At 37.1% G+C, this 20,521-nt stretch overlaps 1 protein-coding gene across 1 annotated transcript in view; it reads left to right on the forward strand.

Annotated features, from left to right (window-relative positions):
- Window positions 1-19,644, forward strand: part of LOC145981856 (uncharacterized) — a 93,929-nt gene extending 74,285 nt beyond the window's left edge. The window contains exon 5 of the mRNA XM_083115306.1: window positions 19,338-19,644. Within this exon, the coding sequence (XP_082971432.1) occupies window positions 19,338-19,341 (4 nt within the window). The 3' untranslated portion in view covers window positions 19,342-19,644. The remainder of the gene's footprint in view (window positions 1-19,337) is intronic.
- The last annotated feature ends 877 nt before the right edge of the window (window positions 19,645-20,521 follow it).

Consider the following 20,521-nt stretch of genomic DNA (forward strand, 5'->3'; position numbering starts at 1 on the left):
GTTTGTAGTTTGGCTTGAACTTCTGTTATGGCCCTGTGTAACTGATCAGTTTGCAATTCAATTTTAATATTTTCTAGTGTAGGAATTTCGAAAGATAGAAATTGCTCTCGTAATTCGAGAATACTAGCATTAACCTGTTCGTATTGCTCTTGTGTTATATTTTGAATAATTGAAAGCACTTCGGTATGAATAGTATTTGCTTGATTGTATAATTCTTATTTTAATTGCTCTGAAGTGCTTTGTTGGATATGTCGGAATTTATTAAGTTCATTTTTCAACTTGGCTATGCTCTCTTTAAAGTTTTGAACATTGTCTATTGAAGATAAATTGGTATATTTTTGGAGTAGGGATTTCAATTCGCCATCAATTTTCACTATGGGGTTAATTAATTCAGTTTGGAGATTTGTAATCTAGGCTTGTATATATAAATTTAGTGAATTTTGTAAATAAATCAGTTTTTAGTTTCTTAAGACGCTCGTCTAATCTGACAATGTCGCTGGAATTATCTGGTATCTCTTGTCGCCTTCTATTTCCAAATATGTCCATTATTTTTTTGATTGGTATTTTTATATATTCATGAGAGGATAAATTAGTCGTAAATCAGTAAGCGACGGTTGCGGATTTTAGATCGAGTGTCGAACCTAGGATTCAATTCAGGGTCAAACCATTTGGTGTAAACCAACCCCTGTTTGGTGTCCCAAAGTCCCCTTTAGAAAAGCTTTGAATATTGCTGTATTGAAATTAATGCCCAAAATGAGAGGATGTAAAGGTAAGGAAAGGAACGGAATATAGTTAAGTTGAGGATAGTCCCGCAGAGATAGTTTTCCTAAATCTACGGCAAAGGAAGTGCCAATTGTGTAAGCCATAGGTACGCATTTTATTGATTTACAGTTATGTTGATTTGGGCAATGCACGACACATGTGGAAACGCTATGTAAACTTGTAGATAAAAACAGTATAAAATAAACCCATGCAAACCTACAAGAAATGTTCTGATTTAACAAATTAACTCCAAGAACAGATATTTTACCAGATATTTATTCCCTTTCTGTACTTGTTAAATAACCTACGGACTAAAAATATAAATGTTATGTGAAACACCCTTTCATAATTCCGGCATTAATATTATCTGCTTGCGAAACACCCAGAGTGAGGTGTGGAAGGAGAGATTGAAAGGATTAAGGAAGGAAATTAATCCAGAGGGCCGGATAGAAAGCACGGAAGAGGGGGGGTGTCGATATGAAACGAGGCAGACAGTCATGGAAGGCACGCAACATTATTTGCTGGCTCAATGTCTACGTCAGTGTTCATCTCGCAAGTGGTGCTGCTTAGCCGAGCTAGTGGATGTACGTGAATACAAACACTTTGTGTGCTCGCATGTGTACGAGATCATCAAAACATCTAAATCTAGTCCGGGACTATTCCTTCCTTATTCAAAATAGATGTGGAAATATCCAAGTAACAGATAAGTAATAACCACAACCAAATAAGAATGTCTAATAGTTCATGTGGAAAACATACAAAAAAATTGTACACAGAATGTGAAATATTTATCCTTCATGGGTGTCCTATGGACTGGCCTGGGAAGACATAGATTTTAACTGATATCTACCGTATATCCCTGTATATTTGTTGGATATATAGATCTTCAGCACGAATATTCAGATACATATGTAAGATGTCCTCTGGTCATTCCAGTACTGTATATTGTAATTCACGTTGAAAGCAACACAGAAAGTCCCATAATTCTACTCGCCATGGGTTCATTCGGCAGAGCCTCGTTAGCGGTGCAAAATGCAGTGCATAGTGAAGTGAGTGGAAATGAGGTTGACATTAGTGTCTCATCGAAAAGGGTCACCCCCACATCTTCATGATTACCCAAACACTGCAGAAAAAATCCCAGCTTACAATTTTCATGGAGGCAACATATTTCAACAAACTGAACTGATACGATCAAATTAACTTTTGAGCTTACAAATGGATTTCTACAGATCATGTCTGAGAAATTTGTTGCAATTTGGTACACGAATGTGTATTTTCTAATACGGTAATGCTCCGTTGATTGCAAACGTATATCCTTAATAAATTCGCAAAGGCACTTCGTGAATTTATTCGACCCTTCATCATGAATCTTAAAACACACCTTTGTTATTTTAACAAATTTATTTTTCTAAATTAATTACATTGATGACAGTAAATTTCCATGACTTGTCAAATTCTTTTCTAATGTCCCATATTCATTAATTCAAAAATTATTCTTCACGTAGACTTCAAGAAAATGTAACTTTGCAAGCCCTGTATTCGTATGAACTAACTTATTTTTAAAATTTCAAATGTCGTGAATTGAGTGATTTGCCACGTGAATGCTGGTATGAAATCTTCAAGGTTCGCGTAAATTTCTATTTGCACTGTGAGCATTTGTTAAGGACGAATTCTAATCGAAATTTTACGTCAAGTTTCCCCTATGAGAAAATTTCCTTTTGCACTGGCAGCATTCGGCATTCGTATGGCAAACACCCTCGTGAATGATCAAATGTACTATTTAATTTTACTCTTTCTGTAAATCTGTCAGCACCGAGAACATTCGTATGCACGAACACCTTAATGAATTATCAAATGCCTTTTTAAGCGTTCACTTGTATTGAACATTTTTTTCTAGCACTGCGGACATTCTTGTACTTTCAGATCCCGCGCGATATTATTAAATGACTTTTAAGTTTGATCTTTAACTGTCTCCTTGCACTGAGAACTATTTTTACATATAACTTTTAAAGTTTCACTAAGGGTAAAACCATTAGTTTTGAGGGCATTCCTATGGAGGAATACTTTCGTGAATCTTCAAATGACTTCTTAAGTTTCCACTTCGGGCAAAAGTCTTCTTGCACTGATGACATTCGAAGGGACGTATACCATCGTGAATTATCAAATGAATTTCCAAGTGTCCTTTTGCAGTAAACTTTTCTTGACACCTGGGGCATTCGTACGGACGACTACCTTGATGAATTCTCAAATGATTTCTTAAGTTTCCATTCGTAAAGACGAACACCTTCGTGAATTCTCAAATGACTTTTTAAGTTTGCACTTTGGGGAAAACTTTCCTTGCACTGAGGGCATTCGTAGGGGCGAATACCATCGTGAATTATCAGATGAGTTTTCAAGTGTCCTCTTTCAGTATAACTTACTTTGACACTGGGAGCATTCGTATGGACGAATACCTTGATGAATTCTCAAATGATTTTTTAAGTTTCCGCTTCGGTTAAAACGTTTTTTGCAATGAGGACATTCGTAGGGACGAATGCTTTTGTGAATTTTCAAATGACTTCTTAAGTTTACACTTTGGGTAAACGTTTCCTCGCACTGATGGCATTCGAATGGACGAATGTCTTCATGAATTTTCAAATGATCGTTCAAACTTCCGTATGTGGTAAATTCATTCTTGCAATGAGGACATTCATATGGATGAATAGCATCGTGTATTTCCACATGATTTTTCAAGTTCCCATTTCCAGTTAACTTGTTTCGGCACTGAGCGAGTTCGAATAAGGTCACTTCTTTGTGATCTGTTGCTGGACACTGGCAAGTGTGTCTACAATACCAGGCAGGCGGGATTCTAGAGATTCTTGTACATTTGTCAAATCACTTTGCACTGCTGCTATTGTACCCTCAAGATGGGTTATAGTACTTTGAATTTTTCCAAAATATTCATATGTTTCAAGTTGCAGCTTAATGTTGGCAACACTCCGAGTTATTGCACTCAAAGCATCAGAAGATGGCAAGTTGTTCATAAAATTTTCAAGTGTCTCAATTTTTTCTTTAACCTCGGCTATGGCATTGTTCAGAGGGTCCAGATTAGGTATTTGGAGTGATTGAATCTGTTCTTTTAGAGTGGAAATCACTAGATCAAAATCTTCTTGTGATTTTATGCTTTTGACAATTGTTTGGAGCTGTGCCTGGACATTATTTATCTGCTCTTCCAATTGCTCAGAGTTGGTGGCCTGGGTCTTAAATTTGGCTTGAAGAGCTGCTACAGCTTCTTCTAAACTTTGAAAATTATCCAATGTGGCCAAATCAGTATATTTCTGAAGCAATAATTTGAGTTCAGAATCAATTTTAAGAAGAGGGTCCATGCATTGTGATTGTAAATTTGTAATTTCTAGTTGAAGACTGGCATTGAGTGTGGTTTGTAAAGCTTGTAAATCTCTTCTTAATTTTTTGACCCTGACATCAAGCATCAGAATCTCATCACTGTCATCTTCATGCCTTGTATGGCCAAATATATCATTAGGCATTTTCTTTTAGTGGTTATTTATTATTGAATATCTGATTCTTAATTCTATAAAAAAAGGTATAAGCTTGTCATATGATCCCGGGACCTCAATATATAAGCAGTCACCAGCAGAAACAGTATATACAGTGCCAGAAATCATGTTTGAGTGCTTAATTCTATAAATATTTCTCCCTACTGAAATCTTGACATTACCCTCAGGGGTTGTAATAAATTGCAATTGACCACCTACAGGTAATTGGTAATGATTTAAATTATTGTTAAATATGTACAATGTTTTACCTGTTTCATCATCAACATCTGTAAGTATGCTGTTCAGATGAATAATTAACAAAGCACTTAGTTTAGATATTATATCAGAAGAGGGTTGTGGTGTTGGCAGGTCCATAATAGCCTGTTTTTTGAACCCAAATAAGTTCATAGGCATGTTTATTTATTTCAAATCATGCTCTGTAATTGGGCATTGTTTGCCACTTTTCAAATCAAAATGACCCCATGGTAAAGTATGTATGCCACAAGACAAAATGCATCTCTTATCATCATGTGGGTCCAGAGCCACTTTTCTTACAATATTGCTAGTGAACAAGTGATCCACACTCTGAATTCTGGATTCTGATGTTCTGATTGTGCTACATGATTTGAGGCAATTTTTGTAATCTTCAAATTCAAGCTCTTTGTCCAGTCACTCTGCCAATGCCGTTGGCCTTTTTGGCAATAGCGCCACTACATGTTTCAAAGCTGTACATCCTGGCTCTTAACCCAGCAAATGCCACAATAACATCACCAAGTGTCTCATCTTTTAACTTGCCAGGCACCTTTTTGTTGTGGTGTTGAATCTCTGTATGTTCACTGGTATCAAAATATTTAAACAATTCAGGCTGTGCTATATCTTGATAAACATCTTCTGTTTGAATATCAAGAACAAAACTATCTGTGTCCATGTACATCAGTTTTACACGATCCTTATAAAAAGGCTTCAACACATTATAAAACAATTTTAACATGTGTAATTTGGCCAATTCCAATACCACAGCCCCTACATAAATAGGCTTATCAAACTTGATCTTTGTTTTTTTCATGTTGAAAAGTGCCATATTCTCATCATAAATTCTTCTGTAATTGAAGTTGGGCTTTGCAATCAATTTTTTCCTCCGGCTGGGGTCAGTAATTATTTTAACATCAATATTTTTCCTGACATTTTCAATTGTTTTGCCATACACTGAATTGACCATCAATTTAAACAAAGTTTTATCAAATTGGCTCAATGCAGATGTTCGAAGCTGTGTGTTTGTATCAATATATGGCTTCAACCATCTTGAGTGCCTTAAACTCAAAACTTTTCCAATTTTGGTCACTTGAACACCATGTTTCATCAGGAACTGGAGGTTTTTGTAATATATGACATAATCCTGTTTCGGCTCTAGAGTCATCATCAATTTCTTCTGTTTAGAGCCAGGTGAACACTCAACCTCAGGAATTGGGGGCAGATCAGAAAATGTGTTGTGTAAATCATCAGGAATTGTCAGATCAACCTCTAAGAACAGGCCATAGTTACTGTTATCAAAATTCTGAAGATCTTCAATATTAAAATCTTCAACCCACTCAAGCCCTGCATATGGCAGTTTTTTCATCATGGCATAACCATAGAGGCTGTTTGCATCCACATAAAGTATATAATTTGATGGCAGTGCTGGATCATAATCAGGAATATATTTGTTATTTGCTCTGGCATATCTCTGAGAACATTGCACCATGCCTCCTCTTATACATTGTTCCATAAACAGATACATATCTTGATCCTGGATCAGATCCAACTGCATTTTAGTGTTCAAAAACATTGCAGACCATGCTAGGCCCGGAGCACTGTAAAAATACATTGGATCCAGCTTATAATTTTGCATGGAAGATTTTCTAAATGCCTGAAGTATATCAGCTAAGAGGGTCACATCAAGTTTTAAATATGCCTTGTGATAATCACCAGATGTCTGGCATTTTAAATTGTTCCACATCAACTGGGCATGGTGATAATCTTCATCAGTGATTACAGATCCTCTGATTTTGCTGTAAAACTCTTGTTGTGGTGGCAGAAAACACTCATCAAATTTAGAAAAATCTGTAACATAATCATATGGATATACACCCTTCCGCCTAATTAATTTCAGGTCCTGATTTGGAAACGAAGCACATGTGATTTTGAATTGATCATCAGATAATTGACTGGCCAGTGTAGCCAGGCTAGCCGATAAAATTCTGTAGGAATCAAGAAATCTTAAGTGAATAGGAACACTATTAACTTTAACTATTTTGCTAATAGCAATATATTTTTCATTATTTTCAGCTAAAATATTTAAATTCTGCTTGTCAAACCCCTTGTACCTGATCAGATGATGAAAATCATAATTGGATGCACCATGGCAAAATATGGGAACAAATTTTGGTCTCTGGATCTTAATATTACAGCTATTACACAGGGCCATTAAGAATTTACCATCTGTATGGGAATGGTGATGAACCTTGATATTTGCATCTGAAAATTCAGAATCACATACCGGGCATTTTTCTGCATTGTTGAAATCTTCAATCTGATCCTCTGTTAAAGGCAACATGGGTTTTGATTTTAATAAGACATTAGATGCTATGCAACGGCACTCATTTTCTATTCTATCTGCAAATTCTTTGATGGCATCTGCTCCCATGTATAAATCTTCTTTACTAACAACCCCATCCTGTACAACCACATAATAAAAACTAGAAGGTTCATGTAGCTGGTATAATGTAATTGAAGATTCCTCAGGATCTGGACTGCAGAATGCAAGGGGTTTGAGGTTTGATTCAAAATGACAGACTATATATGCTGGGTGTTCCAACAAGGCTTCAAATTTTTTGAATTTGGCATTTTCATTTGGGTTAGGCATAAGCATATGAACAGGTTTATGGTTGCCACAGTATTTCAGATGCTCAATTAACTTGTTTTTAGCAATTTCTGTATTCACTTCCCGAACCCCATTCACCATTTTTCTACCATCAAATACAGTTAAACATCTTCGGCACAACTTAAATGTTCTATTAAATTTGTCTAGTTGTGTTCTCACTAAAGCTTCAAGATTATGTATCAGAGTATAATGGTGTGTATCATCCCCTTCAATTAAGAGCAGATCAATCGGAACAGCAGAATCATCATCAAATGTACTGATTCTGAGAGGTGCTATCAAGCAATTGCCAGGGCCAGTAGAACAAATAAATACATTAATAGATAATTGTTTACCATTGATATTCCTGGCCTTTTTTTCAAATTTATCAATATTCTGAACAGACATTGGATATTCTAAACCCTCCATTGCCTCATCAAAATCATGTTCATGTTGTTTATAATAAGTTCTCCTCTCAGGATTCCTTGAAACTGGATACAAAGCAGCTAAAATACACCACAAAAAGCATTTCTCATCATTATTTTTTATGTTAACCACGGCTGTTTTGTTTTTAATATTGGCAGGTAAAGGCAAATATGTAGATCCTTGTAATGGGTTGAATTCAGAAAAATCAATATATAACTTGTGTGAAGACCCGCATAGGCTCCATCCAGACTCTTTTGCTGCAAATTCAGAGTGTTTAATATTCAATTGATCTATCAAACTGCTTATTATTTTGTCTGAATTTGCATTTGAATATACCGGTACAGTTTCTGTTATGTGGGGCTGTGTAAATTTTGTGCCATTTGGCTTCTTATATTGTGTAAACAATTTGAGGGACAGCTTATAAGAGCCATTTTGTGCATTTAGAATTGCCTGCACATCAGAATTTATACTGTTCAAAAAATTCTTAATGTCACATTTTGGCTCTGATACAAAACGGTGATCTCTAAGTTGGCCATTAAAACTGCTATGGATAGGTGCATAGCGTGGCGGCTTTGCTGCTCTAGCATTAACAGGTGCTTCATGCTTCCTTTTCAGACCAGATGTAGATGGTTGTGGGGGCAATGTTGATAACTGTGCAGAACAAGTACCTTTATGTTTATATGTGAAATATTCCAGACTATATTTTCTATGGCATTTCGGGCATATTTTTGTGGGAGTTCTGCATTTGTCTGGATTACAATTCTTTTGATGCTTAGCCCAATTGGGGCTGGTTATATTCTTATTGCATTGATTACAATATTTTTGATTTGGCATTTTTGTTGTTGTTTATTATATAAGATTTCCTGGGGTCCAAATCAAAATTCTATGCTTAATAAAAAATATCAGTTGGGTTCAGCAGTGTGATTTGTGTGTGTGTGTGTGTGTGTGTGTGTGTGTGTGTGTGTGTGTGTGTGTGTGTGTGTGTGTGTGCGTGCGTGTGTGTGTGTTAATACGTTTGGCCTAGTTTTAAGTGTATCCAAAAAAAATATCAAATGGGGCATATTTTTAACAAATTTATGGACAACAATCTCACAGAAGTGCCTTTTATAAGTGTAGGCAAATCAATCTGAGGGGGGTCATACTTTCACGGGAAATTCCCGAGGGCATTTTTACAAAAATCTTGGATTAGACAGGGTTCCACACTTGAGCAAAAAGCTCATATGGGCTTGTTGAGCTTGTTTTAAGTGTAGGCAAATCTGCCTGAGGGGGGTTCATACTTTCTCGAAATGGTTATAGCACCAATCATACTACTTGTTTCTTCTACCTTCCTTTTAGCTTGTCACTACTGTTCCGAGTTTTGTTTCTTCTACCTTCCTTTTAGCTTGTCACTACTGTTCCGAGTTTTGTTTCTTCTACCTTCCATTTAGCTTGTCACTACTGTTCCGAGTTTTGTTTCTTCTACCTTCCTTTTAGCTTGTCACTACTGTTCCGAGTTTTGTTTCTTCTACCTTCCTTTTACCTTTCACTACTGTTCCGAGTTTTGTTTCTTCTACCTTCCTTTTAGCTTGTCACTACTGTTCCGAGTTTTGTTTCTTTTACCTTCCTTTTAGCTTGTCACTACTTTTCGGAGTTTTGTTTCTTCTACCTTCCTTTTAGCTTGTCACTACTGTTCCGAGTTTTGTTTCTTCTACCTTCCTTTTAGCTTGTCACTACTGTTCCGAGTTTTGTTTCTTCCACCTTCCTTTTAGTTTTCACTACTGTTCCGAGTTTTGTTTCTTCTACCTTCCTTTTAGCTTGTCACTACTGTTCCGAGTTTTGTTTCTTCTACCTTCCTTTTAGCTTGTCACTACTGTTCCGAGTTTTGTTTCTTCCACCTTACTTTTAGCTTGTCACTACTGTTCCGAGTTTTGTTTCTTCTACCTTCCTTTTAGCTTGTCAGTACTGTTTCGAGTTCCTTCTGTTTATACCCTCTTCATTTTACGGCTTTGCTTTGAAGCAGACATGTATTTCTTTATGAATTATTATACCGTAAGGAAACGCAATTCAAAGATCTTCTTCGTATAAATATGCTGAAGTTGATGCTAACTTCAAGTTGTATTTTAGAAGAACAAGATCACATTACTAAATTCGTTGCATCAACTATTTTCAAGTTACCACAAATCCTAATATGCTTTTCTTTTTTTCCCACGTATAGCAATACGTTGTGCTTTGATTTCCTTGATTGCAATCACTGGTGTATGCAAGATTTTTTCGGGAGGAGCTTGTAAAGGTGGATAATATACAATTGTACATAGCTACTTTCTAAGGGGTGGCATACACAATAAGGTATTTCGTATACAGGGTGTCTCAAGTGTAATAGCGCAAACTGACACAGGTGAAAGTACACGATAATAGAAGCAAAAAAGTCTCAGTAAACATGGGTCTGCAAACGAGCAGTTTTCGAGATAATCGCGAATGTGTGATTACAAGCCGCCACTGACATCATTGTTTGTAAACGTCGTCCTAGTTGGTAAAATGCTAATAATGTATGGGAATGTGTGGGTACAAGTCGTCACTGAAACGTCATCCTAGTTGGTAAAATACCAATAATACAGTATGAAAGATCAGGAGATCTCATTGCTTTTATTGAACATTCTACTTACTTTAACAAGGAATACAGCTCTACTTTAATATGTTCTACGTTACAATTACTGTACACTCGTAGCATTTAAAGGAGGTGTTCAAAGTGTCGTCCTTTCTTCTGGATGCAATACTGTACGCGATTCCGCATTGAGTTTTAAAATCTTTCGAATACCAACAGATCATTTCGAGATTGGTCGCAAGAATGTACAATTCTCTGTTCCAGTTCTTCAACCGTGTCAACGGGAGTGTTGTACACTACGCTTTTGAGGTGACCACAGACAAGAAAATCCAAAGGATTTAGATCCGATGACCTTGGAGGCAACGGTACAGGCTCGCCTTGACCTATCTATCTTTGATGATATCTGCGTGTTTGATGTCGTCTCACAGTAGCAGCAAAATGTGCCGGTGCTGCATCATGCATATACCACATGCTCTGACGTGGATCAAGGGGAACATCCTCAAGCAATCTTGGAAGATCATGCCAGAAAAAGCGAAGGTACCTCGGTCCATTGAGTCTTTTTGTAAGAATGTGTGGTCGAATGAGACGATCATCTACGTAGTACCCCTAAGCACACATTCAATGAGAAACGTTGCTGATGTGGTGCCTCATGAACAGCATGTGGGTTTAGTACACTCCAAACATGAGAATTATAAAAATTTAAAATACCATCGCGTGTGAACCCCACTTCGTCTGTAAATAAAATGTTACTTGCAAAACGAGGGTTGAGTACAACCTGTTGTTGCATCCATCGACAAAACGTCACTCTAGGAACACAATTCGTACCACTTAGACACTGAACTCATTGGAGGTGGTAAGGGTAGAGTGAATTGCGATGTAAAATTCTCCATACACTACTGCAGCTTACTGGCACTTGTGCGGCAATTCTCCTCGTCGAGGTTCCTGGACAGTGTTCCACTGCTTCCAACACCGTGTCCTCTACATGTTCTAAGCTCCCTCTTTTTTTTTTTTTTTTTGAGGCACTGATGTACCCTAGTAAATGTGTGACTCTCAGGGTGCCTTCGAGCAGGGTATTTTTCTTGGTACAAGCGTGCAGCCTCCCGTGCATTGGCGTTAGCCAAACCATACACAAAATGCATATCCGCATACTCTTCGTTGCTGTAAGGTTCCATTTTCACTATGCAGTCCAGCACAACTGATGTGACTCCCACATTACGATTACACTGTGTACTGATTGTATCCATACAACGTCACCTCTCGGAAATGTTCTGTTTGATTACAACGCCACCTCTCGGAAATGTTCTGTTTCCCAGCTGGAAATTTTTCCAATTTGTTCCGATAGCCAATATGAGTTCTTAGACATTGGTCCGATTGGCCTATCGGAACCAATTGGTCAATTGTAATGAATTGGTTTCTATTGGAAAGTATTTTATTGTTTTCAATAGATTGCTTATGAAAAATTCTAATCTATACAACTGTAAATGCAATGGAGAAATCATATAAAACAATTAAAATAAATCTCTGGTAAAGCGTGTGGAATTTGCAACTTAGAAAAACTTTCACATACAAAACTTTTTCAAATATATTAACATGTTTTTAACTCTGTAGCTTCATTGTAATTAACACACTTATAGAAAATAAAAAAAATATGCTGCTTTAGTCCTAAATTGACATATTGTTCTTCCTTTATACATGCAAAAACAGCAACAAATTAGGTTAAACTAAGAATCTGATCCACAACACTTGAAAAGTGATAACAAACAAAACACTGTCGAAGGTTGACTTACTTGATCAAAAGAATGCTCATTCTTTCAATTTCATTACATACACATGAGAATAACCATGGAAATTTCATATTGCAAAAAGAAGAACTAATATGAACATTTATTCCAACTACTAGCTCCATTAAGGTCGAGTTGGTTCTTAAGAAGGAGTTCTTGTAAGGTATTCATTAAGATAAATCTGACTTCAGTAGTATGCATTAGAATTCAATCAGAACAAATCCATTTCAAGTGTGCTGCTTTTCTAAAGAACTTCTAAATCACAGTAAATGTGGTGTCAAGAATCAAAGTACCTATGCTTTGAGTCAATAAATGAATTGATAACATTTTGATTCTACAATATATACAAACTTACAACTGGATACAATTCACCAATTGGAAATTCTCCTGATTTTCCAATAGTTTCAGTTGAGATTCCAATTGAAACCAATACATTCCTTTTCGCTTGTCACTACTGTTCCGAATTTCGTTTCTTCTACCTTCCTTTTAGCTTGTCACTACTGTTCCGAGTTTTGTTTCTTCTACCTTCCTTTTAGCTTGTCACTACTGTTCCGACTTTTCTTTCTTCTACCTTCCTTTTAGCTTGTCACTACTGTTCCGAGTTTTGTTTCTTCTACCTTCCTTTTAGGTTGTCACTACTGTTCCGAGTTTTGATTCTTCTACCTTCCTTTTAGCTTGTCACTACTGTTCCGAGTTTTGTTTCTTCTACCTTCCTTTTAGCTTGTCACTACTGTTCCGAGTTTTCCAATAGAATCCGATTCGTTCCAATTGAAACCGATAGAGTCAGATTCATTCCAATTGAAATTTCAATTGGAATCAATAGAAAATTTCAGCTGGGTTTGTAAACAAAGAGCAAACCTCGTTTACAAAATGCAATCAATGACGGCTTGTAACCGCACATTCGCATTTTACCAACTAGGACGACGTTTACAAACAACGAAGTCAGTGGCGGCTTGTAATCACACATTCGCGATTCTCTAGAAAACGGCTCGTTCGCAGACCCATGTTTACCGAGACTTTTTTGCTTCTATTATCGTGTACTTTCACCTGTATCAGTTTGTGCTATTACTTATGAGACTCCTGTATACAAGCGTTGAAAACAAGTATAAATCGTTATAATTATAGTTCTTTTTAATAGGTACATAATGGATGAAGGGGCACGTGACCGTGTGACCTTAGGGTAGAACCGCACCTGTATAGTACAATTCCTAATTTCAGAGAAATGACTTATCTGCAAAATAATTTTGACTCCATAATAAAGTGGTGTGAAATATGGAACATGAAACTTAACCCCCAAAAATATACTACTATGACCTTCTCCTTTAAAATAATTAAATAAAAATAAATAGAAAATTCTTCATTGGAAAAAACTGTGTTCGGAGAGTTGTTGCACAGAAGGAGCTGGGTGTCATATTTGATGGATACTTAGCCCTTCTCAGCACCACAAGGATTAAGGTTGCCATGCATATGCTGGGTATGCTCTATCATTTTACAGAAAGAAACAACCTTTATGCTCTTATTTTACAAAACTTTCGTTTCACCTGAAATTGAATATTGCTCCACGATCTGCATGCACCACAAATTTCGAAAGACTAAATTCCATTCTAAATTTCTTCCTGGCAATGTTTGTAATAACCAAATTCTATCCACTAAGCATTTGCAAAAGCCCATCCTTCTGAAAATGTTAAATATCCATACTCCTCACTACAAACTGGCAGACAATATATTCCTACATACAATAGCCAATGGGAACATCAGAAGTGATCTCATTGTCCAGGAAAGTCACTTCCCGAGTGCCTTCTCGCACAAGAAACACTCATCTCTTTGCTTGTCAGCAGCCAAGATCATGCCCCATCCAGCGTTCTGTTTCAGAGACTGCCCAGACAATAGAATAATTTAGCAAGGCAAATGAACATTTCTGAAAATTAAGCACGTTTTAAGATGCTGTCGTGCAGGTCTTGATTGATTTGGTTTATTTATCTTCGGTTTCCTGCCACTTTTGACTAACCACGAAGATGACGATGAGTGATTATATGATTAAATTTGCAACGTTCTATAGTACCACCTTAAGGTGCAGTTTCGTTTGTGCGATGGTCGCATGAGATGACTGCATGCAGCGATTGCTTGCAACCGATGCATGGAGGAAACTTCGTTTATGCAGTAGACGCTTGCGTGACAGCTGCAGCTATCTATAATGGATCACGTCGAGACACAGTACGTTTTAAAACAAATATAAATTAAGGAAGAGAACAAACGAGATGTACAAAAAGGCAAATGAATGATACCATTGCAACTTAATTGCAAAAATCTCACAATGAAACAAAGTTCCACAAATTTTTTCGGGTTACGAATAAATAAATGTCGGGAACGCATGATCCCAGAGGAGTTGTTGCAGCAGCCGCATGCATTCTCTAGCGTTCGACGAACAAACGAAACCACTTCTGATGAATTCCATTTGACGTGTATGTGTGCAGCAGCGACTGCATGCAGTCATCGCATGCGACCATCGCACAAACGAAACCGCACCTTTACTACACAGTTACCATGCAGAGCAGAACACAACACTCCAATTAGGAGGGCGGTAAAAGTTTACCCATAAGTACTAACTTTTTAAAAACAGTGAGAGAACTCCAAAAAAATATCTCGGGGCTTGCTGGAATAAGGAAAGGTCACACCAGATGTATTTATTGCGAACAGAATACGAAACTGTTTGTTAGCACACACACGTGTCTTTTACCTACGTACGGTACAGTGTAAAACTTTAGAAAGGCCTCTCTGAGACCTCACCTTTTACAAACAAAACAAACAAAAACTGATATTGAATTGGAAACACGGCATCGTCAATGCCGAAACTCTATGCAAGATAATGAAGAGCTGTACAGCTGTCAGTCGTGAACACCACACAGGAGAGCAATGTTAACCATGAGTCATCAATGAATTAGCACAGCGTTTCTTTCTGTGGTCATTTGGCCTCTGAAGAAATATTTGTTGTCCATTTTGAGCTCTCAAGAAATCAGGATCTGAGCTGGCGATTTATTTCCTTCATGAATGAAAATAGGTTGTTCATTTTTTCGTTTCCTTTCTCTCTTTTGTCATTAGCTCTAAAACAAATATAAAAAGAAAACGAGCAAAGAAGGTAGTTTCTTTCGGCACGTGACGTGCTATTTTTACGACCATATTAAATCCCTCTTGTTTACTTTCAACGATAAGGACGAATGTTGGAGTGACCAGAAAAAATTAACGAACACAATAAGCTCTTAAATATTACCAAACCTTCGAAAATTGATGCCGGCCCCAGTGGCAGAGTGGTTACACATCGCACTACGACGCCAGGGGCCCCGCCTTCGAATCCTGGCCTGGGCATGGATTTGTGAGTCTCCATTCATCAATTTCATCATGTCGTCACTCATCCTCATATTTGATTGAGTTTGTGTTTGAAGTACACTTTATGCACAGTAGGGCTAATAGGGACTGGATCTACAGTTTGAAGTGGGATCCGGGTATCGAACCCGGGAACCCTTGATCACAAGGCGACGATGTTACCACTGCTCCATCGGGGAGGCTTCCGTCATATTTGCAAATTAGCCAAAAGTGGCACAAGATGCGAAGTAAAATAAAGCAAATCAATCAATCAATTAATAGAACATAGGGTCTCCGGTTTCATAGAGCAGTATGCGAAGCACTCTGTTATGAAGACCCTCAAAATTGTAATAATAAGTGGAACAAAAAACCTAATATTAGAGTATTTTAAGCGTGTAGGCAGATTAACAATTCACGTCAACCTACAATAATTTCACCTGTATTGTGTGATATATGGTTCTACCCTAATATAATTGAACGTGCTCTTGCGATAATAGTTACACATTTCCGTCTTGCAACACACAACCTCGGCTCGGCACGATATGTGCATTTCCTTGTCCCTTTTCTGTATTTTTTTCTATTTAGGATATATTACGTTGCCTTTTTGCCTCTTGGTTAATGAATGACCAATTGATAACATGAATGTGATGGGCCAAACATGCCTTACTCATGGTTCGAACTTAAGACCTCTGTATTCAAAGCACGTTACAATCTGCCACGCGTGGCTTTTCACCTCCAGTCACCATTAATTTCAAAAGGTAGAAAATGACGTTACTCAAACAAATTGTATGAATAATTTTCATGACCATAAACATTTGTTGCGCTTGTTGAGAGAAATCCATACCCTCGTAACGTTATAAGTAAACGTCGACCTAGTTGATGTCCCAGGAACCCTTCCTTGCACGAAAATCACACTGTGTCCACAGGATTTACGACTGAACGCTTACTAAAGTAATAGAAATGTGCATCTCCATTTCCATTAATCGTTCAGTCTTCGTATATTTTGAGGTCAGCTAATTCGAACATACGACCCTAAGACAGCTACACACTGCCAAAAAAACTGCAGTGTCAACAAAGTAATTACTGTATTTTATATATATATATATATATATATATATATATATAATTTTTGGTAATGGAATATTTTTCCCTTCAGCTTCTTATTTATGTTTGATTTGATTTATTTTACTTCGCTTTTCTGCCACTTCTACTTTATTCCACTTTCTACCGCGGAGGCCGGAATCCTTTTTAGTTAGGAGAAATCGTTCCTTGAGAGCGAACTAAGAACAGTTAATATGTGTCATGTCAGAGTTATAATATTTTAAATTTTTAACAATCAATTGGGATTTACTCTTAACCATTTTTTTGCCTACATAAAAACTTCCACACAGTTAAGACTAAGGACAACAGCGTTAAAGTCTATGCTTTAAGGAATGATTAAGCACACTATGATGACTGAAAATAATAATTTACATGACTATATTGATGCATTACATCGGTGAAACATTAATTTCGATCAGGAAGAAATATTGAAAAACGCAGGGACACAATGACCAATTGATTGATTTATTTTACCTCGCTTTTCTTCCACTTTTGAGTAATCACATAGATAAGGATGAAAGGTGTGTTAAGATGAAATTTGTGAAAGGCAATCACAAACGTAGAACACAGCCCAAACTCCACAGACAATTATACTGGCCTTGTGTCTAGACGCCAGATCCTCGTTAGTCTGCAAAATACACTCCATTGTCACAATGACGTAAGCATTCGTAGAATAAATTTGTATATCATTCTCCCCCCCCCCTCCTCCCAAGAAACGTGAGCTAAACTAGTGCGCATTCTGTGATATGTTCATTACTTCTCAGGAACCACTCGCGGCCTTCAACTAGTTTATCCTGAAAAGAACTGCTGGTTAGGATGTTAACAGATATTTCAGGGACAATATCCAAAGAATACTGTCACATACGCAGAATGTAAAACATTTCTATTTTCTCATTTCTACTACAACCCTGGCGAAAAAAAGGCGGCTGGAGCGTGGTGCTGATCGTATCACCTCCAAAATGGCTGAGCTCGAGAATATGCGGTGCCCTACTACCACATCCCCTAAATGTGCCTTCGTGGCACGTTGCTATACACACGAGGAACTTTACCTAACCTTTACTACTACTAACTACTCATGCCAGGAATTTTGGTATTTTTTATACTTTTTTATTTGCCCATTGCTAACCTGGATTATTCCCAGCCATAACAGCAATTAGTCGATGCAATAAAAATACGCCAAACTTAAAAAGAAACGGGTGTCGGCGCACCCGCGACACACACACACACATACCAAGAGGGGGGGGGGGGGTAGGAACACAATATTCTTCCACAAACTGCCCAGATCATGCCTGACAAGACTCCAACAGAAAGCTTTCCAGAAACAAGTTTACGTGCGCATAAGTTAGTGATGGCCTTGTCTGGAACTGCCTTCCCCCACTTTCTTATCCAATACAGGAGTAATGAAGTGTTTCCAACTACCTTCCAATCTAACTAAGAGGAGGGAGATCTTTTTTAAAAGTTCGCCAGTGTACATGCTTTTACCTGCATCCATCCAAAGTAAACACTTGACTTACTTAATAAAAATAAAAATTCACATTGATGTCACTATAAAATTTTGCATGTAGGCTGTTCAAGAATGTTAGATTATTCCAGATGACATCTATCCTTGTTGTAGCTACTGTTTTCCTAAATGTAACATTTTATTGTGAATGTAACCAAATACATTCATATTAATAATAATATACTTTAAGTACCAAACAAAAATGTTTCATCCATATTACCCTTCAATTGTAAAAAAGTGTGTGAAACAGTTGTAAAAAAATGAGCATGTGCTATAAACATCCATACAAGTTGTTTTAAATACTTTTGCATTTAACGTGCCAACCTTGCCAATTAGCCTTTTGTGCATAGACTCTTTCAAATTTTTATGATGTTCTTGAGCATTTTTAGTAAGTTTTCCGAAATTACACTCAAACTAAAATAAAAGGAGCTATCGAGTTCATAAATGAACGATTTGTCTTGATTTTATAAGAACAAACTTTCCATCGCAGTTCAATAGTTCATTATGGATTGATTCTAATTGGTAGCAGTCTCAGAGTGCTCCTGTGTGGCATTATCTAAAAGATTTACGCAACATATTTTTAGTGGATATTTAGGTGAAAATTATCTAAAAGATTTACGCAACATATTTTTAGTGGATATTTAGGTGAAAATAGAGTTTGAATCACAAAAAACCGACACTTCACTATGTATAAGGTTTACAACTGCAGAGGAAGTTTCCCACAAAAAATTCTTGTAAAATATATTGCAAAGACCAAGATATTTGGAAAGAAAGTGTCGGCGATTAGAGGGCAGTTGGCCATTCCACTTTGCACCACTCTTGCCCCGCACTGTGCTAAACCTTATCTACAAAGGAAAATAAACTGTCTTTTGGAACCCAATCGCCACCACTGGGAAAAATATAAAGACTAAGAATTATTATTATTATAATAGTACATTATTATTTTGCTGCTACTTGTTTTCTCTCAGTACAGAGTAGGAGTCGGGTAATAACACCTAAACTAAATTAGAAAAAAATATAGCCGCAAGAGCAGAAAAAATTGGTTTTAATTCCCTCCGCACCATAAACAATTGCTGACACAATTCTGCAACTTCCAAACAAGAAGATATTTATCGGGTTTGCAAGCCGAGGGTGCTCCAATTACCATGTTCCTGCCTTTGACTTCCCTTTTGTCTCTCCTGCCCACTGGGGAGAAGGTAGGAACAGAAGTTCAGAAAGCAAACATGCGCCGGCTTCTTGAAGCTTCATCTGGTGCAATTTTCTTGTGAAGAGTCGGGGAAAGTTGTGAATAATTTACGAAGGGAAAAAATTCTTGGCTAAAAGACGAATCTTGAAGTGTTGGATTTTATTCTGTTGAATATAAGTCATAATTTGTATTGCTTTGTCTTTTCAGGTAGGAGTTTCTGTGCTCGCAAGCGAGCCGCCCAACAGCCGTTCCGTCCTTGGAACGCAGTCAATATCTACTAATTTAGCTGCCAGCACTCAAAAATATCACCCGAAAGAATAAAACCTTGCATAGTCTGTCAAATGAGCCAGGCAAGCACGGAAAGCCAGATGCAACATGATTTGTTGGCTTATTCTCTATGCCAGTGTTCATCTCGCACGTGGTGCTGCTTAGTCGAGTTAGTGCCCGAAAACATTGCATCTTCTGCTTATCTTGGATGTACGTGAATAAAAAACACTTTGTGTGCACACTTGTGTATTTCTGGGTGTGTGTGTGTGAGAGAAAGAGGATAGCAAAGGTAGAACATGCGTGTACGAGATCATCGAAACATCTAAATCTAGTCTGGGACTATTCCTTCCCTATTCAAAATAAATGTGGAAATATCCTAGTAACAGATAAATAATAACCACAACCAAATAAGGATGTCTAATAGTTCATGTCAAAAACATACCAAAAAATTATTCACAGAATGTAGAAGATTTATCCTTAATGGGTGATCTATGGACTGGCCTGGGCAGACATAGATTTCAACTGATATCTACCATATATCCCTGTACATTTATTTCTTGGATATTCAGATCTTCAGCACGAATATTCAAAGACATATGTAAGATGTACTCTGGACATTCCTGTACTCTATATTGTAATTCATGTGACAACACAGAAGAAAGTCCCAGAGATTCTACTGGCCATGGGTTCATACGCCACAGTCCTGTTAGTTCTGCAAAATGCAGTCCATGGTGATCAGTGGAAATGAGGTTGATATTAGAGTGACAGTGTGTCATCGAAAAGGGTCACCCCCACATCTTCGTGATTACCCAAACACTGAAGAAAAAACATAAAATCCCACCTGACAATTTTCATGGAGGCAACATATATCAACAAACTGATCTGATAAGATCAAATTAAGTTTTGAGCTTACAAATAGATTTCTATAGTTAATTGAGAAATTTGTTGCATTTTAGTACACGAATGTGTATTTTCTAATACGGTAATGCTCCATTGATTGCAAACGTACAGCATTAATCAATTCGTAAAAGCACTTCATGAATTTACTCGACTCTTCACTATGAATCCTAAAACATACCTTTGATATTTTAACAAATTTATTTTTCTAAATTAATTACATTCAT

This window comes from Lepisma saccharinum, chromosome 30 (genome assembly GCF_977018435.1).
Source record: "Lepisma saccharinum chromosome 30, izLepSacc3.1, whole genome shotgun sequence".
Taxonomy (NCBI): Eukaryota; Metazoa; Arthropoda; class Insecta; order Zygentoma; family Lepismatidae; genus Lepisma; species Lepisma saccharinum.